At 40.5% G+C, this 12,029-nt stretch overlaps 1 protein-coding gene across 1 annotated transcript; it reads right to left on the minus strand.

The window, feature by feature from the left end:
• Positions 1-5,352: 5,352 nt before the first annotated feature.
• LOC137295919 (collagen alpha-1(XXI) chain-like) lies at positions 5,353-11,734 on the minus strand. The gene is made up of 3 exons (XM_067827497.1): positions 11,492-11,734; positions 6,302-6,859; positions 5,353-5,949 (listed from the first exon to the last, which is right to left on the minus strand). Exons 1-3 carry the CDS (start codon positions 11,562-11,564, stop codon positions 5,480-5,482), a joined length of 1,101 nt encoding a protein of 366 aa, XP_067683598.1. The 5' UTR covers positions 11,565-11,734; the 3' UTR covers positions 5,353-5,479.
• Positions 11,735-12,029: the final 295 nt, after the last annotated feature.

The following is a 12,029-nucleotide window of genomic DNA, read 5'->3' on the forward strand; positions in this document are numbered from 1 at the left end:
ATACCCGATGCATATCCTGTTCGATCTTCGGTATGCGCCGCTGTCACGCTCTCCCTCACTTTTCCACAGGTCAACATAACAATAGTATATATTGCTGTCGTCTATGCTAAGCACCTCATTACCACTATTTTTTGTGGTTATTTTCTTGACTATGGCAGGTCCCAGGTTATTCTCGAGCTCGCGTTTATCATTGCCCGCAGTCAACTTGATGTTAAAAGCCAATCGCGCCGTATTTGGCACTATGACGTCGTTCTCACCCAAGTTCGGGAATCGAACCAACAATACTTGATTCTGGTCTTTCGTGCTTGGGTTGTTCGTAATGGTAACCGACTGGTGCACCGCTTTGACGCCTAGTGGTTCTCCTAATTTTCGAAAAGGATTTAGCTTTCTACCATACATTATATATATATATTTAATATAATACAATTTCAAAATATGGATGATATTGAGATGGATGATTTTAGTCCTGCGGAGTGGGAACCCCCACTTGATGAAGATACTTCATTCACTAGCCCATCACAGTTCAACCAACTAGTAAACGAAGCAGTAGACTCTTATTATGATAGATTAAGAAATGATAAAAACTTCGCTGAGCCTTCATACCGAGACTATTCAAAGTTTACCCTAGATGATCACGGCACTCTGTGCCTTAAGGATAGGTCGGAGGTTGACTAAAGAACCACTCGTCTTGGCAACTCTAGCCAGTCGTCATGGTGCAGAATTTGTTCGCGATAGACGAAACATGATGGATTACGGCGCAAAACCCAAATTACCCCCAAAAGGTCGTTCAAGATCTACAAACCTTACGATCTGAACTTGGGGATTGTGGGGGATACCTCTACTGGCGTAACAGAAGCGTCGGAGAGCGTTGAAAAACTGTTGAGTAAATACTGGGATAAACCATTGCCGGGGTTTAAATTCCCAATGAGGGAAATGTACGGCCTAGACGAAGCCTTGAAACGTGTACGTGGAGAACTCGTGGACAACGTGGGGAAACTTAATGAATTAGATGAACACATCGCTCATGAAAAAACCAAACTCGGTGAAACGGAAGACAATGACATGAAGCGTTGTATCACGGAACGCATTAGCAATTTAGAAGACGAGAGACGCACACGATTGGAATCCGCTTTCTCGAATCGTGAACAGTTTCGAACTCAGATCAGCCACATACGGGAAACAATAGATAGAATACTGAACGAGGATACAACCTTAGCCAACAAAACACGAATATTGTTCCGTGAGCAAGGCATCACCATTGCCAGCGTTCTGACAGCATTAGGCTTCATTATATCTACTATTATAGTATCAATAACTGGTGGGACCCCTAGCCGACCGCAGGTCAGTGACGTCAGAGACTGGATAAAAAAAAACCACATCTGAAATCGCTCGGGGAAGCCCTGGCTAAACTATCTGGTAATGCCGCAGAAGACCTGCCCGGTAACATAGGAAGTATCGTATCATGGCTGCTCAGCACACTGGGTAAAACTGCCACGTGGCTCGGTCAAATTCTGTGGGCATTCATCGTCGCCGTGGCTGGACTAGTATATGTTGCAGCTAAAAGGGTCTTTACCAAAAAAAGGCATAATCCGACCGCGACACCTCCGACAACCAGCGCTGTTTTATAATCGGTATGCTGCTGGTTGGTCGCCTGCACAATGGGGTGGACCTACCGGTCGGGCAATGTCTGTACCCTTGGCTCTGGTGGTGGTTGCACTATACCAGTTTCACAAGTGTGTGTGGGTGGTACGTGGGAGATATTTACATTGGTGTTGACACCCAAGTTTTGATCTGCTTTTGACTTTTGACCTGGCATATTGTAATGTGTCCTGGTATCGTTTTATAGCGCTAGGCAGATCTACCGGTGATGTAATAGCATCCTCATGTTAACCACGAATTGTTTCTGCACGTCGTGAGCGGTTCCCTCACCTATGATGCTGGAGCGCGACTGCGACTGGGCACCGAGAATAGCCCACACGTACGTTCGAATAGAGTCGTTCAAGCGTATTGTGCCAGCGCGAGTAAAATTTGATGTTTTTGAGATCATGTTAGTCCAGGCTGTGGCTGTCCCAGGATCGGTTTGCTTTATATGGCTAACATGAATCTGTTCATTCGTTGTGGGGCCTGTAAATGTATGACGGTGAGGATGATAGGTGCCATCTATTGAACCGAGCCTATATGTTCCAGGCTTATAGAAGTACACATAGACTTTACCGAGACTGTGGTTCACACCGGGAAGACGAAAGTCTTTAATCGTGGGAATCATGAACTTCCCACAAATACGTTCAAATGCGCGTTTATCGTACGGGTTATTGGTCATACTTCACGCTTTACCTTGGGGGAGAGGAGCGCTTATTTCCTTCAATATCCGTCTCGTTTGATAATAAACATAAAACAAGATTACTGCCTTACTCAGTTCGTCTATATAGTCCAGTGTCACACCCGTCCCTGTCGTCGCACACCACACAGCAAAATTGAGCTGGTTTAGCCAAAACTGCATCGGATTTGGATTCCAGTTTACCACCGCCTGCGCATTATTGACGGTCACGATATAGTTTTTGAAGATATCAATACATTCGGTATTAAAATGGGTGGGACCCCCACAATTTTCATATGTGTGAAGTCAGAAGCATTTATATTGTGCATATTATAATATATATTATATTATTAATATGTACATTACTCTTCTGAATATAACGAACAGTGAGACATTTCAACATACACATGCCATTGATAACACGTCTGCTCAACTCGAAATAGCAGTATGTGATATCACCTACTACCCACGATGGACAAATATCGATCGCGGGAAAAATAACAATACATTGACAGTTAATAACACACAAAACACAACAGAAGATGGATACTACAGCGTGTGTTCTCTCAACGATGAAATTTTCAAACACTTAGGAGCTGAACTTAAAATACACGACTCAAATGGAACAGTGATGTTAGACAACAAGGGGAAAAACAGACTGATACTCAGTGATCAGTTGGCGGAGACACTAGGGCTGACATCAGTTGTAATAGTCCCATGTCAGAGCATTAATGGGAGGAAAGTACCAGATCTAATTCCATATCACAAATTATACGCTCATCTCAACCAGCTTAGCACAACTTTATTGAGAGTCGTCCCGGTTAAAACAGAAAAATACAATGAAGTTCGCATCCAGTCATTTTCTTTGTGTCAGTATAAACAGTTAACAAATGGTATTGTTCCCGAATTAAGAGTATCGATTTTAGATACAAGAAATAATACTGTAAATATAGGGTACCTAAGCATAACATTGCACATGCAAAATGGCTAGTAATCAAGGACCAGGAATGCGAATAAAAAGATGTGTTAATACAAGTTTATCAGACTTAGGTGATACTAGAGGGTTCGATGACACATGAATAGATGGTAAAATATACGCTTTTAAGCTTGTAAACAACATTTACAGATGCGTTGAAGTTGCCACCGCTTCTGGTGGTACGTTTGTACTAAATACATCAAGATCTATCAGCAACAAACGATATGACATAGTTCGCAATAGTGAATGGGGAATACACCCATCATTCGGTGGTAAATTGTTTGATTTAGAAGACTTTGAACCATTATTCTACTACCATTTTAATACTCACGGACGACGACAAGTGGACGATGTTACCAGCTCAAAACAACTGGCATCTCAATGTAACACTATTTTTCCCATACGTTTTCATAGAAAACAAAGACCTCTACATAAACAAAGTCGTAAACAATGGAATCATGCACGTGGCGTACGTCCCAATGCAAAGACGCAGTGTAATCATCAAACCAATCTCAAAAACACCAGTCTTTATGCTGTCGTGTAATCCCGGGGAGAACGCTGTATTACAATTGGTGTCTGAATTTGATGGTGTGACTACCCTCCTAGGAAACCTAGTGGATGGAACCACACTAGACATACAAGTTTTCCTAGGTGAGCCACAACATGATATTGAGATCGTGAAAGGAATCAAACCCCTGTGGCCTGAAAAACATAAGGATAACATTTGCTCAGTTTACATGCGGATGGGTGGTGACACACACACACCAGTTTGCAAGGTGTCACAGTGACAGTGGAAGACACTATATCTCTAACCAAGATTTTCCTAAATGAGCACGTTATTCTATCGGTATGAAGTTCACGCATGAGACATTACGAGAAAAACATATATAAAGAATGTCATACAATGTAACACTTGGGTGATCTAGGAGACACAGAATATTTGACCTGGTGAGGCAGACACCCCGTACTACCCATACTATCAAAATAGAGTATATAAACGAATACCACTAGCAGATATTAAAAAACCTGAATGGGTAAATAGTATAACACTAACCAACCCTTACATCGTTTTAAGGAACAGCTGGGTCAGTGTTTAAATTTGTTTCCTGCAAATTGAACCGTAAAGCAAAGAAACAAAATGAAATTAGAATACTTGCTGAATCAAAGTTAAACACGATAGAAGATCACGTTTCCACCGCACTCAGTGATAACAAAATCTCAGAAGAGGAGTTTCGTTTTATCTTAGGTGAACTAGAAAATTCAACAAAATGAAAAAAATGAGATTAGATCTAAGGTTCATAGAAATTCTAAAAGCAAGGACAAGCATCAAACAGGGTATTCAACAAGCTCAACAGGCATTTATCGTGAAAATCAACGGCATAATAGAAGATACACGTTAAACTGCTTCCCTGAAATCAGCATAATGGAGAGTCCCACGGAGACCTGCTATGGGGTGTCTCCCACTCAGCTGCAAGCCACTGCACTACCACCCTATTAGAGATGTGTTGTCATGTATAATATTGGCAATGTTGCGAGCTGAAAATATATCTTGGTTAGAAGTAGGGCCCATGATTGATTACAAACTGGAAGAATTAGGGGTTGGTGTCTATGAATTAACTTTTGTTATTAATAAAAAATTCCATAAAGCAATCTTTGTGAATGAAACTGATGGTCTTAATTTACTGGTCGAAACCATAATCAGTGTAGTTACTCTGAATAAACCTAGACGATCTGGATAAAATACATGTGTAGTGTACATTGTGCTCAGCCAGTCATGCACTCTCTCTCCTCAGCCAGTTAGTATCAATCGTCCACATTTAGACATTCTGTGTAGTCTAACAATAGACCACTGCTGCCTACACCGACATTGTTTGGAGGGAGACGGATTGTGTCAATTTGGATTAAGTGTTTTGGGAAAGGGTCTACATTGTATATCTTTGTTAATGATATTTATTAGTAGTTTAATTAATGGTGGTCTCGTGTCCGTATGGAACTGTGGGTAGGAGAGCTGCTTCTTCAGAGCGACATGCCTAGATTCAAACAAAGCTTTGAGAAATTGATTATGGGAATTTTAATGATAATAATGATACTTAACATACTACAAATACTTCTGTTTTTCAATGGCGTTACGTTTTAAAATTTGTACGGAATATAAAAAGAAAATTGACGGTAGAAGATCCATATCTTCAAAGTGTCTCGAGAGTGTGTTTCCTGTGCCTTCTCCTCCGATTTCTTACAATTATCGCGATCATTCCTGAGATGAGCGCAGTCAGCGCGAACACCGCCACTGTTGTCCCCATCACTTTCTGCCAATGCGCCGATGCCGATTTTACCATATTCCGCTTTTCTCTTAAGCCGTGGTTTATGACCTCGTGGTTGTAAAAGTCTGCGTCTCGGGGAGCATCGTCATTTGTTGAGTTGGAGAAAGGAAGCGACATGTTCGTCGGCGATGTTGAGTTGAGAGTTGGTGTGACTGTGGCCCTCGACGTCGTCGTTTCCCATGTGGTCGATTTCGGTGTTGGATTTGCCGCTGTAGTCAGGGTTGTCGTGGATGTAGATGTGGTCGTCGTTGTTGTAGGTGATGTGGTTGTTGTTGGAGTCGTCGTTGTTGTAGTTGTAGATGCAGTTGAAGTGGATGTAGGAACTGTCGTCATCACTGTGAATGATATATTCATAAATTATCAATTTGAAATCAAATAGTATGTATAACAGTTTATCAGTGTACACCAAAATGTGTTCTTTCATATTTCCAATCCCGTTCGTCACCTCAGAGAAGAAAAACATATAAAATGAACTGGTACACTTTTGAATACGCAATGCCTTTTAGGAAGTTGTGAAATGTGTCGTAACGTGTTTGTACAAGTTCCGGTACATTATCTTGTTGAGGTTGGGTCCCTCCAGAGTTCGAACCCAAACTCTCAGAGTGAGGCACCTAATGGCCTACACACGAAGTCAGCAATCTAACCTACTCTAAAAGAGTCATCTCATATTCCGTGTATGCTACTTACGTCCGCATGAAGAGGAAACAAGTTGAGTCTTGATATTGCTCAATTCCGCATAACTCTTGACCTTGAACATGAGGTCAGGCCTTGACGCTAGGTTTCGGAGTTCAGTGTCGTTTACACCCGCTCCCACCCCTACAGAGATCATCTCCACCTGCTGCCTACGAGCAGCTTCTATCATTCGAGCTGTGGCTTTCATGTCGTCAGATTGGCCGTCCGTTAAAGTCAGAATCTGATCGGGCGCGTCTATCCTGTTCTCCCTGGTAAGGATCTTCGTCAAGGCGTAATTCAGAGCTTTGGATGTGTTTGTCCCTCCGCCATTATGGTAGATCTTCAGCACCTTTGACATCAGCTCCCCCTTCTTTTCATTGAACTGGCCCAACTTTGCTTCGCGCCGTGTGCTGTCTGAGAAACGAACCACAGCAATCTGGTAGGCCTCGGCACTGACCTCAAGGTTATCGATGAAGCTTGCCAGAAACTTCTTTGCCTCTTCGAACTGCTCCTTGGTCAAACTGCCTGAACTGTCCAGCAAGATGACAAGGTCTCTTCTCACTGACGGGCATGCTGAAACAGAGGCGTCAAACATGCAATATTTTTATCATTATTTTTTCCTCTGAATTATCTTCTTGTTACAGTGTGGAAGTGAGGAAAATCGTTCTATGATTCAGTAGTCTAGTGGTAAAAGCGTGCGCTTGTCCCGGGTTCGATACACTGCGAGTATTACAAAAAAACGGCGTAAAACTAAACTCACTCACTCACTTTCAGTACCGGATCAGCGATGGTCAAGGTCTTGTGTGGGTGATCTATGTATCAGTTTGTAGCTAAATCTGTTATCTTGAAATCGGTGTGAGAAACAGCCACTCACCCGCTCTCCCGTGGCTAGTAAAAATCCAGTCGGGTCGGTGAATCTCAATAGTCACTGGCCTGACTGACTTGTGAATTTTCATGGGGTCATTTGGTAGAGATATCGCTCTTTTCGACTGATTAAGTTAAACTACATTTTGAAATCGTGCACGATTTTGGCCTGATACTAATGGTCATCATATTAGCGACTTAATGCTCAAACCCAAACCGTGCCGACATATATCATATTTTCATCTATTTTTGTGTAATCTTTGACTGAGTTTCTACAATCAAATTTCGGGCGAATTATTTTGTGGGCTAGTAACTTTCAGGCATCGTAAGAACTACCAGCTGGCAAAATTTGGAAACTACTTAGCACACTCCTTGAAATGCGTGTGTAGTTTTATAGGGATATATACAGTGAGCATAGCTGAATGAATTCTGAAACGAACTTGGAGTGTAGAGCTCTTTGCACCCCTTTATATATTGGTAAGTGTTTCAGTGCTCAGTATTGACATAACACTCTTTTGACAGCCACATATCCTCACCGAAGCCCTGTAATACACACCTCAGTTTATGACACAAAGAAGGCAGTCCATTTAACAGATAATCGTTAAGTATACCATGATGATACTCCTAATCACATTAAAACAGACATTAATAAAGAAAATATGAAATCCAGTGCAGGAACAAAGATTACTAAGAAGCCGATAAACTGGAGGCATATTGTACAATACCTGGTGATAATTATCGAACAAAAGACTTAATTACAAAAAGAATTACATTCAATTAACATGACCCCAAAATATTGAACAAACATGTAATGAAAATATCATATATTTGATATAAGTTTAACGTGCGAATTCTGAACTGCCAAATGAATATAATAATATAACTATTGTATATCAATAGTGAACTGAACAAAACAGTTGTTTTGCATATATACAGATATGTTCAGTTGAGAACATTATGTGCAGATGCTACGATTTGGAACAAAAAATATAATAAACATATTGGTCAAGCGTAGCAGGAAGAAAAGCTTATATTAAACTGGAAACTACATACATGGAGCTCTTTTATTCTCTGATTCAATCTGAGAGACTTGAATTTAAAAAAACAAACATCCACGGGGGAGCATGACCCCGGACCCCGCTAGATCCACGGTCGCTTGGCGCCTAGAACATGGATTTAGTGTCCACTACCGTTATCAAGAAAAGTTTACTACGGTCGTGTAAATGGTGTGTCTTGAAAGTAAGAATGTGTGTGTACAGTTATGTATGTTATTTATTATATATGATTGTGTTTTTGTTTGTTTGTTTTTTTGTTTTGTATTTTTTGTTTTGTTTTGTTTTTTGCAGTAATTTATAAATTTCCTATATTTACGCACGTACATGATGCTAACATATAGTCTGGTTCATAATTATTGAGAATTTTTCTTCTTACTTTGAGCTATCCTAACACCTCAACTGATTCACTGATACTTAAAACTAAGTAATGGTATAAGGGAGGTAACTCATCTTGGCCTACTGAGTATAGTACAATTAGAGTTACCTCCCCTGAATCTGTAGCAGACGTCATTTTCCTCAGCACTGTCAACAATGTCTGCTGAAGATAAAAGAAGGTTGATTTTTGAGTTGTGTAATCAAGGAATTGATGATGTAAATACACTGGCAGAGAGAACAGGAACTCCTCTTTCTACTGTGTATAGGATTAGGAAGAATTTTAAAGAGGGAAAGGATTTTGGGCACCAGAAAGGAGCAGGGAGACCCAGAAAATTGGACTTCTCAGATCGCGTCCGCCTGGGAATTTTAGCGTCTAAAAAGCAAAGGGCAAGCATCTCCAACATCAGGTATGAAATGATAGAAAGGGGATCAACAGTTGTATCAAAATCTACAGTTAGAAGAAATTTGATTGATCTTGGATGGGAGAAAAAGACTGGAATTCCTTCTCCTCTCATGAAACAAGAACATAAAGACAGGCGTGTTGAGTCGTGTTTGGCACATGAAAACTTTGACTGGGAAAATGTGATTTTTACTGATGAAAGCTCAATATGGGTATATCCCAATAATGTGAAAATATTGACAAAGTCTGCGTCAGCACCGTTGTATCGACGACCTAAATACAGCCCAAAGTTTCATGTATGGGGAGGGATATCCTTATTAGGAACGACCCCGCTGTGTGTGTTTGAGGGAAATCTGACAAGTCAACGCTACACTAACATATTAGATAATTTTCTGCTTCCAAGTGCACATGTGATTTATGGAAATGACTGGATTTTGCAGCAAGATAATGATCCTAAACACACCGCAAAACATGCCAAGCAGTGGTTTCAGGAGAAAAATGTGACTGCATTACCATTTCCTGCATATAGTCCTGACTTAAATCCCATTGAGAACATTTGGGGGATGATGAAGGAATGTGTGAATCAAAAGGGGTTGACAAAAATTGAAGACATGAAGAGAGAAGTGGTCCGATACTGGGACAACATAACTCACGAGACACTAACCTCTCTGATAGGAAGTATGCCTACCCGTCTTAGAGTGTGCCCTGAAGCTCAAGGAGACTTGATAAAATATTAAATTGTTACCTACACAACATGAAAAGGTCAGTTCACTTTCACAATACATTCAATTTTATCTGATTTGTTCTCGTTTAATAATATGAAATGCTTTAGCTATTCTCAATAATTTTGAACCATACTGTAAAAGAACATTAACATACAAACGATAATCTTTCTAGGCTTGGACAACATGCACCCACACCACACCCACATGTTTTCCATTACTAAAATTAACAATTAAGTTGTTTAAAAACTATGTTTTTGTGTGTTTCTAATTTTCTAAAACTTTATGAACAATTGTTGTTAATTTAAAATGCATTTGTGTGGTAGCTGTGACGTTCTCTTCCTTTTTTAAAAAAAATATATTCGTACGAATTTGGTATTAATGTCAAATAATCCTCTCAAATGTCTCTTTCATGGGGATGCATTCTGTTTCGCGTGAAGGTTAGAAGTGACTGAGTATAGTTTTACGCTACTTTTCGTTATATTCCAGCAATATCTTGACGAGACTCGCAGGAAATGGGGTCCATGTACAGAATCGAACCAGGGTCTTCAGCTTGGACGAGCAAACGCTTTAACCACCAGGTAACGCTCTTGGAAGTAAAGGAACACTGGAATTTCGGGTTAATGGCATCGTTAAATATTACAGTATTGCATGGGATCACTTTGTACAGTTTCCTTTACTCTGAAAACGTACCGTAGACGTATCCAGGCGATATAATGCAGTGTCTAGTGTTCCCCAAGGTTGCGGAACCAAACAAACACGTTTCTTCTAGAAATATAAGTCTTAGTGGGAAGTAAAGTTCACTGCTGAACGCAGCATTCAGCAATTCAAAAGACATCTGTTCTATGGTGGAGGTTTGTAAAGTAATCGTGTCTTGAACAAACAATCCAGTGATAAAAAATATGAATATCTATCAATGCAACTGGGATACGTTGGCATGTATCAACCAAGTCGGCGACATTGACCACCCGATCCCGTTAGTCGCCTCTCAGACAGACCGCCGCCATGTAGCTGTGTGCGGCGTAAAACAATATTTACTCACTCCGAACAATTTAATCGAAGCTCTCGAGTAGACGCTATCAGTTCTTAGTTAAAAATTACTGTTTCAAGACTCAGAAGTGAAGCGGGTCGACCCTACAACAGCTCATCAGAAGGACAAAACATATGTTTCCGACATTGTACATCCTCCTCCACGGTGTCTTTGTTCTCGCTAATGAAAAACTACCAGCCCAAGATGCCCATTACGCTAAACTTCAATTTCTAATGTATTTTAGAGCAATATCGTTGTATTGTTTGAGTGAGCTTAGTTTTACGCCGTCAGCAATATTAGTGCAACATGGAGCTGCAGTGTCATTGCAACAGTTGCTAATTGTTGATTCGAGGCGTCCGCTATTTCTCGGGCGGTTCCTGGGACCCGCACAAAGCATTCGTAACGCTGCGACCTGACAGGCTTACGAATGGCATAGTGCTTCAAACGTTTTGTGGTTATGGTCCCTGGTCTTGATGCGGACAACAGATATGCCTCAGAAATCCACAGGACTTTTAATCATGTATTCCTTTCTAATTACCTCACAGACAATTAAACGATATTTATTCTTGTTCACTATCCAAGATAGACTCTCACTGTCCCTTAGAGAAACTCACAAGAGATTTATAAAAAACGGAGTTTGGACCAGCTCATATACCTGGACTCTATCCTAATTACATTTAATGTTTATGCATCGGGGGATATAACTTGATTAAATTAAATTAAATTAAATTACGTACTGAAACAAGACTGACTACTTACACTGAGAAGTTACCACTGTCCACTGAAAGAAAACGAGGAGTGTACATGAAACGAGAATGCTTCTCATCTTCATAGAAACGATTCACACAGAGTATTTTTCGTACGTTTGTATCTTTAGTCAGCTTCTAAGGAGGATGAATGTTGGCGTTTATTTTCATCAACCTTCTGTCCCAATCCCCGAAAACAGGATACAATTGATCCTCATTACACTGCGTTGCAGTCTGGGCCCGTCTCTTATCATCGCTAGCGTTGCTTCCGTTCTTGACTCAATTTCTGAGTACTGGACAGACTAACCCATTTGACATTGTTGACTGATTTACATGTAAATCTTTTGTTTGTCAACACGTGAGACTCGATAGAATTCTCAAACTTGTTTCTCTATGTGAGAAAGTGAGTGAGTGTAGTTTACGTCACGTCGGCATTATTTCAGCCATATTGTGACTTGATCAAGTTATACAATAATACGATATTTTTAAACAATATGTTTCCAATTAAATACTGCCAGTAAATGACAGTAGAATAACTAGACGTTCACATA

This window comes from Haliotis asinina, chromosome 9, assembly GCF_037392515.1.
Source record: "Haliotis asinina isolate JCU_RB_2024 chromosome 9, JCU_Hal_asi_v2, whole genome shotgun sequence".
NCBI classification, from domain to species: Eukaryota; Metazoa; Mollusca; class Gastropoda; order Lepetellida; family Haliotidae; genus Haliotis; species Haliotis asinina.